The 19,793-nt window shown below is 44.6% G+C and overlaps 1 protein-coding gene across 3 annotated transcripts in view; it reads right to left on the bottom strand.

The window, feature by feature from the left end:
* The window catches only part of ADGRF5 (adhesion G protein-coupled receptor F5), a 96,362-nt gene that overhangs the window by 32,166 nt on the left and 44,403 nt on the right, over positions 1-19,793 (bottom strand). For all 3 annotated transcript variants that reach the window (XM_053286699.1, XM_053286701.1, XM_053286700.1), the window contains exons 3-6: positions 13,811-13,877; positions 10,706-10,876; positions 4,586-4,765; positions 1,347-1,468 (exon numbers count right to left, since the gene is read on the bottom strand). In XM_053286699.1, the coding sequence (XP_053142674.1) occupies positions 1,347-1,468; positions 4,586-4,765; positions 10,706-10,876; positions 13,811-13,877 (540 nt within the window). The remainder of the gene's footprint in view (positions 1-1,346; positions 1,469-4,585; positions 4,766-10,705; positions 10,877-13,810; positions 13,878-19,793) is intronic.

Genomic DNA, 19,793 nt, shown 5'->3' with positions numbered 1-19,793 from the left:
AGAGCACTTTGTCTGCCAGCTGGGTGCAGGAGGGGGAAAGGGGTTCCCTAGGAGGATGACTTGGTGCCCCTCCAGACCCTGGTGGCCCAGGGATGCTCATCCTCCCTTGCTCCACGCCCCCCCCCCCCGCCACTCTCTCACACACACTACCCTCCACCATGTGGAAAGTCTCTTTCCTACATGAGGCACTTGATGGGCACTAAGGCCTAACTTGTGTGATTTCTCCTTTTTTTTTTTTTTAAGGGAACAGTCATGCAAACTGGACTAGCGTTCCCTCTGAGGCGTGCACATGTGCACATGCTCACAAGCTTTTCGATGTCAGCTCAGTTAATTTTAGATCCCATTCAGGTTGATTCAAGAAGGCCCCACTCTGAATGCATGTGTGCACACACTGCCTTGATACTGCCACCCAGAACAAAACTCATTCCGCACACAGATGAAAATAATTAGAGAGAACACTGAACTGGACCACTACCACCAACAGCCAGTGTGACTTCTCTCTCAGCCTAACCTATTTCACAGGGTTGTTGTGAGGAGAAACTTAAGTATGTAGTACACCACTCTGGGCTCCTTGGAGGAAAAGCGGGATATAAAATGTAAATAACAACAACAAGAAGAAGGGAAACCTAGTTTACCCTGAAGGCTATGAGGTGAAAGAGAAGGCCAGGCTCCGCTCCTCCGCCAGGATGGTTCAGGGCCATCACCAGCTGAATTTTATGAACCACACCTGTGTGACTCAAGAAAGGGCAACAACCCCCAATCCATTGAAAAAAATGTCGGGACTCCCATTGTTTTTAATGGTTGGACCCAGTTTGTACACTGATCCTCCATTCACTTAATTACTCGGCATAACTATTTTTTTCAGTTTTGAATAAATGTTGATAACAAATCTGCTTGTACTTAGCAATGGTGGAAACGGACTCCTACTATGAACATTTTATTAGATTAAGAGAACTGGCTGACAGGGGGTGTGTGTCTAATGTGACCGGGAGTTGTTTGTGGAGCTGCTGCTGCAGACACAGAAGCAGCCGTCTAATGGGCCGTAGTGCTAGAAGCTTTACTGTTACTGGGCTTTCCCCATGGGAAGAGATACAGTCATACTTCCAGGGCTACCGCCCGTTCTCCACAAGGGTGCCGCTGCTTCCATGTCTGAAGCAGCAACTCCGCAAAACTCACGTTCACATTAGAGATGCCCGCCCTGTCATCCATTAAAACCCTTTTCTTCCACAAAAATATTAAAGGAATTTCATTATTTCATGCTGTCATATTTAATATCAACAATAATCATAATATTTAGAAATATAAAATATTTCTACCATATGAAAGTGATTTTGATTCAGACATACCGCTTTCTCCAGATCATGTTTATATTGCTTATGTAACATAGAGGACGGATTTCTAAGATCATCCTTAAAGGCTATGTTGAGTCGGACAGACATTCTAATTTCTCTGTTTAGGAGAGGAATATCTAGGGCAGAAAAGAAGAAACGGTAGAAGAGTACTAGTAATATCAACTGCTGCTGCTGCTGCTGCTGAAGAGCAGTGATGGTACATGTAGATATATTCTACAATATATAACTCTTTCGAACTCTGATCACCATCCTTCAGAACCATAACTTTGCTTACAGTAGTTACAGTAATTTTGGTTTGCATAACATTTTGCATAAGTCTCTAAGGAGATTACAATCTAAATTCGGAGAAGATCACAAGAAGGAAAACAATAACAGAGCCAGTGTGGTGTAGTGGTTAGAGTGCTGGACTAGGACCGGGGAGACCTGAGTTCAAATCCACATTCAGCCATGAGACTTGCTGGGTGACTCTGGGCCAGTCACTTCTCTCTCAGCCTAACCTACTTCGCAGGGTTGTTGTGAGGAGAAACTTAAGTATGTAGGACACCGCTCTGGGCTCCTTGGAGGAAGAGCGGGATATAAATGTAAAAAAATAATAAATACATACATTTATAGCTACACTTTGAATAGCTTGGGGTAGGAAATACATGCCAGAGAGGAGGAGAGCTAGGGGAACATTTTGCTGAAGGAGGTGGTATGCAGGAAGAACAAGAAAGATGAGAAGTGGCTCTGAAGAGTTCTTTTAGGAAGAGGTTCAATAGGGGCCTGTGTGCAAGACAGGCTGTAGACTGAGACAATAAAACAAAATGATAAATCTCAGCTGAGATCTCATGCTCAAATGTGACTAAAGTATTGGAAGACAAAACTAGAGCAACATTTCACAAAATTTTGCCACACTGAGCTCACTGGAGGAAGGGTGGCCAGGATAAAAATCTAATAAACTATCTGAATTCAGCAATTTTGCAAGTTTCACCTTTCTAATTTTTATGTCAAAATCTGACTTTATTTTATTTAACATATTTCTATACTGCCCCAAATGTACGTCTCACATGTAATATGAACGTCAACTGTTTGATTGATGCAATGAATGAACTTAATACAAAGCTTATGTGAACTTCTTTCTGGGCTCTCTCCTGATGTAGACACCAGGGCCAGCCCGCCCGCTAGGCAAGCTACACAGCTGCCTAGGGCACCAAGCCGGTAGGGGTGCTGACAACCTGGGTCATGTGCGTGCACTTTCAGAGTCAGCCAGACAACCAGCTGGCTGGCTGATGAAAATGTCCCCATCACCACAGCCAGCCAGATGAAGGGCGACCACGGGCAAGGGCGTGCATCATCTGCCGGAACCAGCCACTAGCTAGCCAGGGCAGACGACAGGGATTGCACACTTGCCTGAAGGTGGTGGGGGATCTCCCAAGCCAGGCTTCATCTGGGGTGCCCTCAATCCTTGGGCCAGCCCTGGTAGACGCTTCTGCTTCCCACTGCTGAAATTAGTTCTAGAGAAAGCAAATTAAATTGGTGGTAACTGTGGACAGACTATCCACCTGTGGCTACATTAACATATCTACTGAGAGTAGAAAACTAAGGCTATTTATGTAGACAATTTCTGATAGTCTCCTGGAGTGAGGTATTTGCAAAGCTCATCTCAGCAGCTATGGTATATAATGTAACAGGTTAGAAGCCCAGTGTTACAGCTGCTGAACAATTTGATATGTTTGGACATTGGTCTTCCACTGGTGTGTCAGGGCCCACAAGTACATTTGTTGCAGGAAAATCCTCCTGTTTAATTCAGCCCCTTGCGATCATGCTTCCATCAACTTGACAGACAATGGGGCGTCTAACCGAACTAAAGAGGATTAGACAAGGTTCCCACAATAGAGCTCGTTGCCTGACAGAGAAATTCCCTTTTTACAAGTCAACATAACGAGGATGCATGCTCAAATTGGCGTTTATTCATGATCATGAAGGCAGAGTACAAGTCAGAAGTCTGACAAGCACTGCACACTCAGGGTACGTAGTTGCCAGTTTATATAGGTTAAAAGCAAGTCAGTACATTCATCGATATACGTCATTTGTGGTTAAATATATGTTTTCCTGTGGTGCCAATTGGAGCCTTGGACATGAGTTACTGTTTGGCCTTTCTGCTGACCCTACTCCTTATCAGTATCTCCTGGTGCCAGCTATGTATGTTTCTGCTGAGTGGGGGATTTGTCTGATGACCCTAGTTACATACATTGTCTCCTGTCAGGCTCTGGTATTTTTACCTCTTGGCCGATGGGCCTCACATCCTTGACTCAAACAATTCTATTCTGGCCTACTAGCCTTACATTCTGTTTAGGAGCCTGAACCAAACTTTTATACACTTATTTGTGGGTCTGGATTAAACATTTCTTTATCAATTGTGCCAGTTAAAGTTGGCTTACACTACTCGTACCATTAAAATTTCCCTTTGTTTATGTTTTTTATTTTAAAGAAAAGAGTGGAGGGGGGAAAGGGTTACAGGTGGAAAGAAGAAGAGCATCCTTTATGTTAAATTTTGCGGAGAATACAATTTGGGGCAGGTGCATGTTTTTCTGACATTGGCATGACACTGCACTTGACAAAATGTCCTCTGCTATCAACTGTATGGGAGCTCTGACCTGCTTTGTATGAGAAAGGAGAAAGACAGGCACTTCTTCTACTGCTACTGTTACTACTACAACTAAAAGAGGGTCCCATGTTGTAAGGTGGGATGAATGGCAGGCCCTGGATCTTATAATAATCTATCAGCAACTCCTTATTCCTCTGTCACAGGCCATTTACGTTTGAATTTTGCAAGTCATTTTTCAGAAACCATAGCAAGTCACTCTTAAGGATGGGCTATGACTGATGTCTGCCATCAGATATTGTCAAATCCTGGCTGACATAAAGAGCAGGGATGCACCAGTGCAGCGAGAGAGCAGAACTTCCTAACTACACCAGTGCAGTAGGAAGACGGCAATTTTCAATGCCCTCCCCTTCCCCAGAAAGCCCTCTGTGCCACCCCAAAATATGTCCCCGAAGGTTGCTCAGCCTGGGGCTGGGGAAGGGGAGGGCATCAAAAATGGCTGCACCCCATTGCACTGATGTAGTTAGTTGGAAAGTCCTGTCAGGGTGCTTCTCGCTGCACTGCTGCGCCCACGCTCTGTATGTCTGTCAGCCACTGACTGCTACTGCGTGGCAGCTGCTGGATACTGTCAAATAATACTTTCTCTTACCTTCAGATTGAAGTTGGCAATAGGTTCCAAGAGGAGGCAGCTGTGCAATACAATGGCAGTTGTCTTCTGGTGCTACAACAGTATTGTGGCAAACTGCATTAGTGTTGCATGCCTCGGCAGGCCACCCATAGCCAGGCTCACAGTAACAATGAGCGCTATTGTTGCCAGTTGAGTTGCACACTAATGTAAAAGCAGAACAACAAAAAGAGGTGAGGTGTGCTATTGTGCTGGGCACGGTCCGGTCCATCTCATTCCCTATATTTGTATATATTCACTGTATGTACTCTACCCACAAGATTCAAACAATACATTAACTGACTTCTGAAGATTGCCCGCATTATGTAAGGATGAGCGTCAAATGTCCTGAGGGACGTCCTCTAATACTGACTCGAGATGGCTAAATACATGGTAGCACATAGTATAGTTTGCTATCTCTTGCCATAGTCTAAGAAACTTATAGTATAGGTGTAAATTACTCTAGAAGGCACACCAAATACCTGCTGCCTAAAGTCAGAGATAATTAGACATATTTTAAAAATCAACTCTATGCTGGTCAAAGACTGAAATAAATTTAATTCTAATTTGAATTCTTTTAAAGATTTAGTATTTTGAGAGCAAAAACTGCAGCTTCTAAATGCATGTAATCATTGCAAGACATAATACAGCAAAACAGAGTTGAGTATGTGGCAAGACAGTATCTCTGTTTATAAGTCTGACAATAGTAACCAGTGATCAACAAAGATGCATCCCCATGAAGTAGATAAAATATATGTTCCATATATGTCTCTATGTAGATTAGGAACATAGGAACATAGGAAAAACTGCCATACAGTATAATGAGTCAGACCATTGGTCTATCTAGCTCAATATCGTCTTCACAGACTGGCAGCGGCTTCTCCAAGGTTGCAGGCAGGAATCTCTCTCAGCCCTATCTTGGAGAAGCCAGGGAGGGAACTTGGAACCTAGATGCTCTTCCCAGAGCGGCACCATCCCCTGAGGGGAAGATCTTGCAGTGCTCACACATCAAGTCTCCCATTCAGATGCAACCAGGGCAGACCCTGCTTAGCTATGGGGACAAGTCATGCTTGCTACCACAAGACCAGCTCTCCGCTTGATAATACAAGATTAAAATCACCTTACAGGCAAATATTAGGTAAGTCACATGCATAGCAGTGCCACTGGACCCCCAGACAAAAGATCCTGGAGTCTTCAAAAGGACTTGGTGCCAAAAAAGAAAGACACTTTGACCTTGCAACGAGATGTCTAATAGCTCAATACTGGGGGGGGGGGGGGATTCTCAGCTAAAATGTGGAAGAATGACAGTTCATGGTGCATTACCAGCATAACCATAAATAATTATGGTTACCATCAATGCATAACATGAACATTGTTGTTCAATTTGGACAAGGTAGAGTAATGGATATTCTAAAAATGGCAATTCCCCCTAATTTTATGGGGGGGGGGACAGAGAGTGGTTCCCATATTGGGCAGGGAACTGCCAACTGAAGTGAGAGACATGCATGTTTCTTGTGAGATTGCCCACGCATGCAATGGGCTGCTGAGTGCCCATCAAGCCTTGAGAAAAGGCAGTTCTGCACTCCCATCTGTAAGGTGTGCAGGCATGCTTTACAGGGACTCACAAGGAGTGTGTGTGTGCCTCTTGCTTTAATCGCTGGCTCCCTGCACAGTATGGGAGCTAGTGTACTGCAGGAATGGACTAAAATGACGATGGCCTATAGGAGGAGGAAAATTACTCCTATTGAATCTAATAGTCCCATTGAAATTAAAATGACAGGCAGTTTTTCTCATCATGTAAGCCAATACATTTAAATAGTTTGGTATTTAATAATGTATCCTTGGTCTATAGTTAAATGAGTTGTTCTTGGAATAGTCATTTATTGCTGTTAAGAGTTTTATATGTGGTTAAATTTGTGTAATAGCATTATTTTTAAAAAGCTGAACACATTTCAACAATCTTTCAGAAGCCACTTTGAAATTCAGTGAGTCATTCCTCTCAGCTCTTGATAATTTTATTAACACGAGTAGAGTATCACAGCTCCAGTCTCCGTTTGTGACATTTAAGCATTATAACTTGTTTCTTCAATACAAAATATGGCCTAGAAGTGTCCTTCTCGCTCAGAGTAGAGGTTAAATGCCCTTCAACCAGCACAAGGGCCAAGCGAAGTAGACACCTGGTTTTCAAATTTTCTCAATGGCTCTTTGTACACCTGTATGGACATGTACTGTGTGAAGTGACCCTCTTAGGGCAACCTTGGTTCAGTGAACAGCCAGCCCAACCTGCGGTTTCCATGCAAAGTGAACTGCCAGCCACCTCAGACTGCAGAATTGCATGCATATGAAGAAGCTGACACTACACAACAGGATCAGGCTAGGCTCTCCCTTCCCCTCCCAAAAGTATACATATGGTTATAAATTTCATTCTCAGAACAACAACAAAAAAGGCTACAATTAAAATACTTCATGCATTCTGCAGTTCTCTGAACAGCCTAGTCTTATAACATTTTTGTAGGAAGGACCAAAGTTCATTTCTCAGTGTAGGGCAGAGGCGTAACTATAGGGGGGGCAGGTGGGGCACATGCCCCGGGCGCCATCTTTTCTGGTCACATGGGGGGTGCCGCCATGACAAAAAAATTTTTTTTATTATTATTATTTTGTTAATACAAATGTTTCCTGCTCAGTGCAGCAGCGCTGCAGCAGTCAAGGGAGCACGTCAGCGCCCCCTCCCCCACGAGTGGTCCCTTCCGCGCCGCCCGCGCCCCCCTCCCCATTGCTTTGCTGGCGCCTGGCGGCCAGTCAGTGGCCTGGCATGGCGGCAGCAGCGGGCGCTTGTGAGGAAAAACCTAAGTATAATGTAGTATGTTGGGGGCGCGGGGGGGCACCATTTCAGTGCTTGCCCCGGGCGCCGTTTTCCCTAGTTACGCCTCTGGTGTAGGGACACAATAAAATAGCAGGCAGGGGGAAGAAATGCTTAAATGAGTTAGGTTTAGCTTAACAAACCAGGTTGTTTATTGAATTAGCCAGACTTCAGGGCAATTTTCATGAACAATTTGGTGGGGGAAGCAGGGGGGAGCCTTCGCAAACCTTGCCTTTCCCCCAAATGATCATCCTCTCCTTGGTGGGAGCGTAGAGCGCACTCCCACACAATCCGCACTGCTCCGTGCAGCATGGAGCAAGGTGGATTGCTTTGAGGCTGAGACTCATTATCCCGTCCTCCCAGTATCCCACAGTGCACTGTGAGCCGAGCATTCCCCCAGGGGACAGGCACTCTAGCCCCCCCATCTCTGTGTCAATGTGAGCTGCAAGCAGCCTGCGCTGATGCATGGTCCCAGCAGCCAGGTTAAGGGCACATTTGAGCCCCTAAGCTCAGCTAAGAGCTGAGCTTCAGCACTGAGTTTGGTGCTGCGTCACGCTTGGCTGCCTACTCCCAGGTTTGGCTGATCATGAGAACAGCCTCTTTGTGTTTATATTATAGTGGGGGTGCCATCACCTTCTTCGCCTTGGATAGCACAATGTCCTGGACCACCCTTGCCTGTTTCTTTTGGATTTGATTCAGCTGTTTTCGCTGGAACCATACCAAAATAAATTTCTAGTTCTGTCATTCATTCCACTCTATAATGATATCTATTCGAGATAGATATTGCAACTTACTATGAGTTATAGACATCCAGCTTACAAACATCTGTACATACAAACAAAGCTCCCTAACATTAAGGAAGAGACAAACGCCAACTCGTACACACAAACAAGTTGTTGCTCTTGGGAGCCATATGCATTCCAACTTCCAAGTTATGAACATCCGACTTACAAATGAACTTTTGGAACACAACCTGTTTGTAATCTGGGGGCTTCCTGTATGTATAATCATACTAGTAAAGACATTTAAGAGGAGAGGAAATCTGTCGACAAAGGGTGCTGCAATTTCCTGAAACATAAAAGTAAATCAAATTGCATGCTAGCTGAATCATAACAAACTACTCCTATTAGGCTTTTATGTTTCCAATAGACTTCCTTTTCTTGGGATGAGAAGAACATCTCTCAGGCCTCAGCTAGTCCTTTGTATTTTTTGGTGAATATTTTCAGACAGTTATTGGGCTGACCTGGTTGCAGGGCAGGTGTGCATGTATCTGAGAGCTTTACTACTTGCAACTTACAAAGACATGCCACTTCTAGTCAACCCTGTATATTTTAAGAATGCCTATAGCTTTAAAAACTTTTTATTTCTTCTTGCTGGGCCCCCTTCTTGTGATTTAGACATTCCTGGTTCCCCAAGATGAAATAAGAACTGGAAAAAATAAATGGACGTATAGCCTGAACTTCTTTCCCCATACCCTCCCTTTATCCATTGACAGCATCAGCACCCACTCTGTTCAACTGGCATGAAGCATTGGTTTTCTCCTTAACTGCTTCCTTTCCTTGGCACCTCCAGACCCCAATAAAGACAGGACACGCTTAGTTGGAGTAAAATAGGGCCATTTTATTAATGTACAGCAGGATAAGACTTGTGAGGTCCCTAACAGAGTGCAGGTACTCCTCCTGTGTGGGACCGCCTCCTAGGGAGGGCTGTCCCACACCAGGGTGAAGGGCCGGGTACTGATTTGGTCAGGCGCCAGGTCCTGATTTCCTCTCACCGCGAGGCTTTCCTCTGTTGGGGGGGCAACCTGACCCACCCGAACCCAAGCTGCTGTACTCTGAATTGGTGAGTCGAGCCAACCCCCTGGGCGAGGGCCATTCTCAACCCTTCAGGCCACAAAAATCCTGAAGGGCTGTTCCTTGGCCCCCCTCACCCCCAAATGGCCCTCCAGCTGAACACCGTGCCAAGCTGCGGAGCAACTGAGTGGAAGGGAGGCAGTCGGGCCTCAATCTGCCCACCTCCTTCCCTGATTAGCTGATCCTGGCCCTGTGGAGGGGGAGCCAAGATGGCGGCACTGTGTCTGCCTCATGTGATGGGGGCACAACCCCGCCCCCCACCTCATCGCGCTGACACAGTGGTGGGGATCGGCATTCCCCATGTATACAGCGCGCCACTAAATAATCTTGCTGCTTCCTTTAAAGACTGGAAAAATACAGCCCTTCCTCTCTGCCCCCTCAGCCAAAACTCGTGTCCTGGCCATCCTCCTCCCTCTCTCTCATATTTCTATATTGCCTGACGTGTGCATCCATAGGCAGTGTACACAAGTCTTGCCCTGACTATTGCAGCATTTTCCTCTCTGGCCTTCCATAGTCTCATTTTCATCCCTTCTCAAGCCAATACTTTATTACAGTCACAGACCAGAACAATCATAATACTTACATACAGAAGCCCAGCAAAATAAGCCATCAAGGTTGTAATACTGTAGTTAAGCATCAACATAGATCACTAAATTGGGTACTTAATGAGCTCCTGATGAATTTTATTGGCTATTAAACAGATCTTAGCCACATTATAAGATACTGAATTTTCCAGGTGGGTTTAGAGATAATTGAGATTAAAAAGAATCTGTACAATCTGGATGACAACTAATAACAACGCCATCCAACATTCTGCTGTTTGCCTCTCATCATCTGCCACTCTCATTGCTCTTGCTACTTGACACCCCTCCTTCTATCCCTAGCCTGGCTTCCTGCCTACTCTTGCACAAGCTCCTCATCCTAATCTTCAAGCCCTCCATGTTCTTGCCCCACCCATCTCTTGGCTCCTGCATACCAATACATCACTGCCTGTGGCCAACGCCACCACCCTTAGTGGGAGGAGCGGAAGGACCCTTACTCCCTCAAAAGGTTATGTCCTTTTTTTGGTTACTGTCTCTTCTACCTGGAACTGCCTCCCAGAATATCTGCATGATGCCACCACTCTTCCCCTCCCACCTTCAAATCTTTCCTCAGATTTGGCCTTCACCATTAAGCTTTGGCACAATTCCCTGGCCTCCACACTCTGCTGTTAACTAAACCCAAGTGCATGTAACTGAAACAATCACGTTTTCTTTCAGCTCACCCTTGTTGGCTCTTGATAGTTAACTATAGATCGTAAAGGACCCTTGCGGCAGCGACCTGTCCTCTTATAAAGCACTACGCACATATGGCACTATATAAATAAATAATAACTGGGAACACACGACTCACCTGTGGAAACAGTAATACTTGAAATGTTTGTAGCTGAATTTGGGAGATTTACCACAAGGGGAAAGCTCAGGTTCTTTAGATGGCTTCTGATGGCCTCCTGGGGTGAAGTTTCTGCAAAGCTTATCTCAATACCAATGGTGTATGCTGTAGGTATGTTGCCTAGTGTAGCAGCTGAAAGACAATTTGATATGTATTGTTAGGGCATATTGTAACTATAATCAACTTCTCATACATTTGGACTTTTAATTTGATTTTTAATTTAAATTTTAATTTAATTGATTTTTAAAAATTGACTTTTTAAAAAGTGTTTAAATGGTTCTGTATTGTATTTTGTTTTGTTTTCCTCCCGCTCCTTTCCCTCCCCACCCCGAGAGATCAGCTGTATGTAAAGGCTTAGCTTGGCTAGACTGGCGGCTAAAGGGAGACACCACTCTAGAGCAGCAGCAGGCTGGCAGCAGGTGGGGAGAGGGGGAAGGCAGCAGAGCAGGAAGGAGGCAAAGAGGGAGGGAGGGAGGGAGGGGAGAAGCTGGCTGCTCATTCCCAGCACACAGATTTAGCTATATGAGGGTAGTTTTGATCATTTAAAAGTTTAAGGGGTTTTTACCTTTAACTTTTAAATCCTAACCAAAAAGCCCAATGAAAGACCAAAACTACCCCTGCAATAACTAAATTTTTGCGCCAGGTAGTTGCCTGAGAAACGGGAAAACCATGGGAGTCAAACTTGCGATATCTGTGGGTCTGCTGTATTTACGAACAAGAGTGATTTATAATAAAATCATCATCGTCATTATTTATTTATTTATTTATTTATTTATTAGTCACCACATAACAAATTGTTCTCTGGGTAGCTCACAACCCAGCATTAAAACATCAAGAAAAAACAATCCAGTTAAAGAGCAGCTGACCCCGCTCCTCAGTTGAGAGAAGCCGTGTGGCTTGCTCATTTGCCGGGTGTTGGGAGTTTGAATTTTAAATCCCCAACCGGGCAAATGAGCAGCCTGTACCAGTTCTCAAGAACCTAACCACATTTTTTGGCTTAGGTTTAATGCCTGAATATCACAGTTAACTTTCGCAGTACTTTCATGGAATATTATTTATTTTATTTTTACATTTATTTCCCACTCCTCCTCCGAGGAGCTCAGAGTGGTGTACATGGTTATTTTTATCCTCACAACAACCCTGTGAGGTAGGTTAGGCTGAGAGATACGTGACTGGCTCAGTTTCATGGCTGAATGGGGATTCGAACTCAGGTCTTCCCAGTACTAGTCCAACATTGTAACCCATGATATTCAAAGGTTATCACAGGATATTCAATAACCCATGATAGTCAAAGGTTATCACAGGATATTCAATAACCCATGATAGTCAAAGGTTATCACAGGATATTCAATAACCCATGGTATTCAAAGTTCTCTTGCACAGGGACAGCCTCAGGATTGGAAACCTTGCAGGACAGTACATTTGTGGGCCAGACTTGCATTCCACTAGTACGTTACTCAGTAGCCCCTTCAACTTATTCTCTCTCATATTCCAGTTATTCTCTCTCATGTGGGATAGGCTAGAATTCTTTGGATTGTGTTACTGGGGTTCGGTGTGCTTCTAAGTTCTCAGTTCAGCCTGGGAGCACCACTGCAGCTGCTATGAAAACCCAGCAACTGAATGTGCTTTGTTGGCATCGCTATTTGTATAGTAACCTAGATATAGCAGCATTCCACTGATGCTTGTTAGAGTAAGCATATCAAGTGTGAAGGGGAGATGTGCACCTCCAAACACTTGGGGACAGGTGGCGGACAACAATGAACTCTGGTGAGCCCAGGCTGCCATGTGAGCCCAGCTGCAATGCGCAGCTGCCTCCTGGGCACCATCATCATGAATATCCATCACTGCTCCAGAATGCAGCATCATCCCAGGGGAGGGAAGGTTCAAGGATGTCTACCACCATAGAAAAAAACGATAGTCACTACAGTAGTGGCTGGCTCACCATTTTTTCCATAGACACTTCCAGGAGGTGGCTGTGCATGGCAGCTCCAGCCATCTCTCACACAAGTGGTGGTAAAAAAGGAGTTGAAGAAAGAATTTTTATTTTACTTAAAATGAATAGGATTCCAAGAGCGATTTGGGGCCCTCCAAATGAGATTCCGGAAACAAATTGTTACATCTGAACGGGCCCAAAATGAACCACAACAGGAATCCCTAAATATATTTGGGCTGGGGAAGATGGGAGTTGTAGTTCAACAACAGATTGCCCACTCCTGTTCTAAAAACTAACAGAATTCTTAAGCCAGGCTCTTTTGGGTGCTCCCCCCCCCGCCACCATATTCTAATGTGTGGAGACATGGTCATGCTCTGGGGCTACTGCCAACCTGCTCCTGCTGGCACTGCACATGCCTATGATTTCTTTCCTAAACTGATCAGAAGTGAAAGCCACTATGATTACCCATCTACTCATGACTTCCAGGTTTGATCAGTTCTGCTCACCAGGGGCCAGGTCACATGGGCACCCTGTTTTTGCATGAACTGCATTATGCGCTGAACAAAATGGGCAGCTGGCTCCTTTGTCCCCAAACCCCAGTCCCAAGGAGTACGTTGACGCAACAGGCTTGGGTAAAAGGGCCAAAATATATTGACATGGTAGAATCAGCGAACTGTGTGAAGCAGACTCCACCCCCTTGCAGTGCGGGCCTAACCAGCTGGTTTGGGACATTGCTGTCCTTGCCTGTGCCCCAAAATTGGCGACACACCCTGACTCAGGATAGAAGCGGGATACGCCCACTTCATCCCCCTCCTTGTCGACCAATTACCCATCTACTCATGACTTCCAGGTTTGATCAGTTTTGCTCAATGGGGGCCAGTTCACATGGGCACCCGGTTCTTGCATTAACTGTACTATGCTCTGAACAAAACGGGCATCTGGATCCTTTCAGCCCTGTATTGTTGAAAGTAGTGGTTTGTGTTCATGTCAAACTATTCTGATGATCACAGAGCAGGATCACAGATCAGGGAGAAAGTTATCAACCCAAAAGCAAAGTGGTTTGACTGCATACGAAACAACAAAGCCTCCATGACCTGCAAGGCAAACACACTCTTGGAAGAGATTGGACCTACCTTGCCGTTTCTGCCTAAGCAGCACTCTTTCTGCATTCTTCTCTTCTTTGCCATCTTTGCTGTGAATCTGAAAGAAGAAAGGCATTTTCCCACTCATGAGAGCATTTTTAAAAAAATGTTAGGATGAATACAATTGTGGGGTGTGGGGACAGGGCTGGATTAAAGAAGAACTAGGTACATCCACTCGAGTCCAGTCAACAGGCAGAGTCACAGGATAAACCCTTTTGCTCAGAAAGCCTGTAAAACTCTGTTTGCTAAAGAGTAGCAGCCAGCGAAGCTCTTCTCACGACCACTGAGAAGAGCTTCTTCCGGGTCTGCAGGGAGAATGGGCTTAGCCTGCTCTCCCCGCAGATGAGCAGAAGGCAGCCTTGGGTGGCCAGATCGGCCGCCCACACAACTGCCAGCTCTGTCACTTTCTGGAACAGATACAAGGAAATGGTACTTTCTCGAAAGTACTGACAATTGGTTTCAAGGGTCATTTAACAAATGACTAAAACATAAATATATGCAATGGGCACAAAAAGACAAAGGTCGCTAGTAAACATGGATTAAGTTGTCTACTAGTTCCAGCGCTGTGAGAAGTGAAAGTACTGTACACTCAGGTTCAAATCTGACAATATACAAGTGAGTGGCAAGGCCCTCAATGGTTTCATTTGAAAGGGAGCTGAGCCATTGCCTCCACAGACAAGTATAGCCTGTGAAAGAGCCACATGTGACCTATTTGTATAAAATAGACCTAAATAAATATAGCCAGTTTAAAATATCATAACCAACTACATGGTGCTTCACAGATATTTTGCTGCAGTATTTTAATGTATGGAAATTTAGCAACCTTGATGGCTTAGTTTGTCTAATCAATCTATCTGAGTGCCTCTAAGGAACAAGTCAATCTGCTGGAAATCTGCATAAAGATCTCACAGAAATAAACAGACTGCCTCACAGTGAGCTCTCTTCTCCCTAGTAGCTTGCTAGGTAGTGTAGAATCCAGAGGAAAGAGTTGTGGTATTGTAGTGGCACTGCGGAAGATATGGCGAGGAGGTTTAATGGTGTGGTCCACTTTCCCCCCTTTGCACATATAGGATTTTATTATTATTATTATTATTACATTTATATCCCGCTCTTCCTCCAAGGAGCCCAGAGTGGTGTACTACATACTTGAGTTTCTCTTTCACAACAACCCTGTGAAGTAGGTTAGGCTGAGAGAGAGGTGACTGGCCCAGAGTCACCCAGCTAGTTTCATGGCTGAATGGGGATTTGAACTCGGGTCTCCCCGGTCCTAGTCCAGCACTCTAACCACTACACCACGCTGATTTTATAGGATTCTTATACTCATACATTTAAAGAGTCTCATTTTAAACTTTTGTAACCTGGTAATCACCTGCATTCCTATATTCATATTTTGAATTTTATATCTTTATGCCAATTACTATAGCAAGCTAAAGACAAGGTTTGCTAAAAAACATACTCCCTATTAGCTCTACCTAATAAGAAAGCCGATCGCCGCGCTTCCTGTGGCACGGCTAGTTTGTCCCAGCCCCCGCCCCTTAGGAAAGGAGCACGTGGGGACTGGGCACGGCCTCCCATTGGCCCAGGCCGCTTCCGGGGGCTGGGCCAGAAGCCGGAAGCTGGCAGCGCGCCCGCGCCGGCTCAGTCCGTCTAAGCTAGGCTAGCGCCCGCTATGGCAGGTACAGTGCAGTGGACAGCTGCTAACTAAATAGGTGTGGCACCTTAGGTTAGGTAAATCAAGGAGGTGAAGCCGATCCCTTGAGGCTTGGCAGATCAGGGATGCTGCTTGACACCTACCTCGCTGCAGGCGACATCCTCTCCGTATGGCTGTGCAGCGTTGGTGGGGTGTTGTTCTGATAGTTAAGAAACCTGACATTAGGTCGGCGAAGAAGGGCCCCTCCACTACAGAGCAGAGGTGCGGCCTGGAGCCAAGGTGCCAACGCCACGGTCTTCTAGGTGGAGGCGGCCACGGTGTGGCCGGCCTGCTAGGCACCGCACTGCCATGGGAACATCCAATCCCAGCCGATATCTCTGTAGCTAAACCTCAATAAAATGGACCGTTATCACCATAACAATGTCTCCGCGTCTCCTTGGGGGTCTGGGTACAAAATGTCTTTGGCATTTAAACTGATGTGAGCTTATTGCCTCCGAATCCTAGAACCTGTTGGAACCTGCTGGTCTCCGGTGTGCAAGGACAAGACAGTGGAATCAGACAGATACGGTATAATGAGACAGAGACATAAGTTTTGGGCAGTATAAAAATATGTTAAATAAAATAAATAAATATTATGTACAGAGAAGCAAGTGCAGTCTGCCTTCAGTGCTCTGTGTGTTAGCCTCACTTCTGCTTCAGGACTGGAATCAAAGTAACTAAAGCACCATTCAAAAGCTTGCCTGGATCAAGGAATGGATTAACCAAAAACACCACTGGTCATAGCTTGGTTGTCTGTAACATCCTGCCAAGTGGTAAGGTGCCTTTCACTACATATCAGTCACAGATGTATGGTAAAATATTGGAATTAAATCAAAGAAGTTGTTAAGAACGAATGTGAAAAGAGACTGCCAAAGACCAAGAAACAGAAGAAAGCAAAATGGATATTTTCCGAAAGATCTCTGAACTCAAAAGGGGGTTCCAACCTTAAATTGGTATTTATTTATTTTATTTTTATTTATTCGATTGCTATACTCCCCTTCCAAAAATGGCTCAGGGCAGTTTACACAGAGAAATAATAAATAAGATGGATCCCTGTCCCCAAAGGGCTCATGATCTAAAAAGAAACATAAGATAGACACCAGCAGCAGCCACTGGAGTACTGTGCTGGGGGTGGATGGAGCCAGTTACTCTCCCCCTGCTAAATAAAAGACAATCACCATGTTAAAAGTTGCCTCTTTGCAGTATAAAATGCTGCAAAGCATTTGTTAAGGAATGGCAAAGGATAGATAGTAACTGATTCAGAGATGATCAAACAGAGATGGAAGGAGAATACTGAAAACCTGTACAGCAGGAACATCAACATCCAAGATACTCTAGAAGATATTTTCTACAAGAACCTCGAGTATGGGAAGATGAAATTAGGTCAGCACTCTGGTCATTACCAAGTTGGAAGGCTAGAGGAATTGGTGGAATAGCTACAAAAATATGGCAAGCAATAAAAGACGTATCAGTGAAGGCTCTAACCAAATTATGCCAGCAAATCTGGAGAACAACACAGTGGCCAACGGATTGGAAGAGGTCAGTCTACATACCTATACCAAAGAAAGGAGACCTAACAGATTGCACATACCATCACACAATATCCTTAATCTCACATGCTTTGCATCATCCAATGCAGATTAGAGCACTACGTGGAAAGGGAAATGCCGGGTGTTCAAGCTGGTTTCAGAAAAGGTTGAGGAATAAGAGACATTATTGCTGATGCACACTGGATAATTGAGAAAGCCAAAGAATACCAAAAAGAAGTCAATATGTGCTTTATTGACTACAGAAAAGCCTTTGATTGCATTGACCATGTCAAGTTGTGAAATATCCTTAGGAAAATGGGTGTCCCAGAACATCTCATGAGAAACCTATACAAAGGACAGGAAGCCACAATCCAGAAGGAACATGGTGAAACAGACTGGTTCCAGATTGTCAAAGGAGTAAGACAAGGCTATATACTTTCTCCTTATCTATTCAATTTATATGCTGAACACATACTGAGTGATGCTGGATTAGACGAAGATGAGTGTGGTTTCAGTGTTGGAGGAAGAAACATCGATAACCTGCACTACGCTGATGACACCACTCTGATCGCTGAGAATGTGGATGATCAGCAAGCTCTAGTAATGAAAGTCAAGGAGCACAGTGAAAAAATGGGACTATGACTAAATGTCAAGAAGACTAAACTAATGACAACAGGTACAGCAACCAGCCTCAGGATTGATAATGAAGACAATGAAGTGGTGGATAGCTTCTGCCTCTTAGGATCGACCATCAACAGTAAAGGATCCAGCAGTCAAGAAATACGTCACAGACTAGCACTTGGTAGGGTTGCAATGAAGGCCTTGGAAAGGATAGATGCTGTGACGTGTCTATACCTACAAAGATTAGAACGTTTGGACAATGGTTTTCCTCGTGACACTCTATGGATGCAAAAGCTGGACTTTGAAGAGGCAAGATAGAAAAAGTATTGATGCTTTTGAATTTTGGTGCTGGAGAAGACTTTTGAGGATACAGCCAGGAAAACAAACAAATGGATCATAGAACAAATCAATCCAGAATTTTCACTTGAGGCACAAATGACCAGGCCCAAACTATCATACTTCAGGCACATTATGCGAAGACCCAGCTCCCTTGATAAGTCCATAATGCTGCGGAAAGTTGAAGGAAAAAGGAGAGGATGACCAGCAGCAAGGTGGATGAACTCGATTACGACAGCAATGACTGCACCACTGAATGACCTGAAAGGCCAAGTTGAAGACAGATCATCCTGGAGAGAATCTATCTATATGGGTGCTAAGAGTTGACACCAACTGATAACACTGAATCAATCAATCAAAAATTGTCAGCTGTAGCCACTCACAGAATGACTGGGGTTGGGCTTCAGTGCCATTCTACGAGGCCTAGGCCAGAAACATTTTGTCTGAACTGGCTTAATATGGAGAATGGCTTTCAGAAAATGGTTAACCAGTAATTAGGAGGGATGTTATAAGGGGGAAAAAACATGATTGACAATACTCGTGAATAAGGGGGTCTTAAAAGCAATTTCTACCTCTCTGAGTTATGAATATGAACTGGTGAAGTAGGCATACCTACTGCAAAGCATAATGTAGTAAACAGAACTCGGGGGTACAGGAAAAATCTTTTTAGCTAGTGCTGAAGGGAATGGGGGTGTTAGCATGAGGCTAGGCTAATGGGAAACTACATGAAAACTCTTGTCAGGGCAATAACACTTTCAGATATTGGCTGCTGGCTAAGCACTCGGCAGCAGTTCACAATGAATCATACAAACCAAATTGTCTCACAGAGAATCCCGTTCTCTCAAGAAATATTTTTTAAAACACCTAAAGGTGTAGAGATGTATTAGGAAGCAGTTTTGCAATGTTTTAGAAGCCTCTAAAATGTCAGTGCCAGCAAGAAAAGGTAGAGAAGCCTGGGTGTAGAAGAAAAACAACAGAAATAGTACCAGGCCTCAAATCTCCCTGGAAGCTACTTAGAGCCAGCTCAGAAACTTGTCTCTGCATGCATCGTCTATGCACTCTGAAGCAAATACAGCGTAAGGTATGATGCAAGCACCATTTAGAGTATGCCTGTCTTGTAATAAGCCTCTTTAATAATTTGGTCTCCAGTCACAGCCCTGGCCAGTAGCTCAGCTGCAGAACTCAAAACTTACCTCTTCACCTGGCAGCTATTGGGGCTGAAACAATCTCAACTTGTTCTCACATTTTAAATGCCTGGCTTGCTGGCGTGGCATGTCAGGGGATGCCAGTTCTGCCTACCCAAAGTGGACCTCTAGTCACCTGCTGTGATAAGCCAACCATAATGAAGAACAAAACAGATCCTATACATAATATTTTATTCCTATGGGGTGGGGTTACAAAAAGTGACCTTGATGAAGAATAGAGGTCTGCTATCTTGGGCGGCCCATGCTACTTTAGCATGCTGTTTGTCATATGGGTCTATCGTCCTGATTGACCTATGCTTTTAAGCACACTATCTGTCTGCCATTATTGCTGGATGTTGCAATCTGTTCTGTTTCTGCATACTTCTGCTTTAAACGGATGCAATAAATGTTCCAGATTTTACTTTATATCTAGAGGCTATTCACACGAGCGTGCAAAACCGGGATAAGGGAGCCCAGCCCAGGTTTGCATGCTCGTGTGAACCACCGGGATTCAACCCAATTCTGGTGGCACCATGGCATCAATCCTCCTATAGAGCTACCCTTCAAAGCGAGTACTCCCTTAACCTCATTGTTTTGGTCATGTGTCAGCTGTG

This window comes from Hemicordylus capensis, chromosome 1 (genome assembly GCF_027244095.1).
Source record: "Hemicordylus capensis ecotype Gifberg chromosome 1, rHemCap1.1.pri, whole genome shotgun sequence".
In the NCBI taxonomy this organism is placed as follows: domain Eukaryota; kingdom Metazoa; phylum Chordata; class Lepidosauria; order Squamata; family Cordylidae; genus Hemicordylus; species Hemicordylus capensis.
Note: the sequence above shows the minus strand (reverse complement) of the source record. Positions and strands in the feature narration are given on the sequence as shown.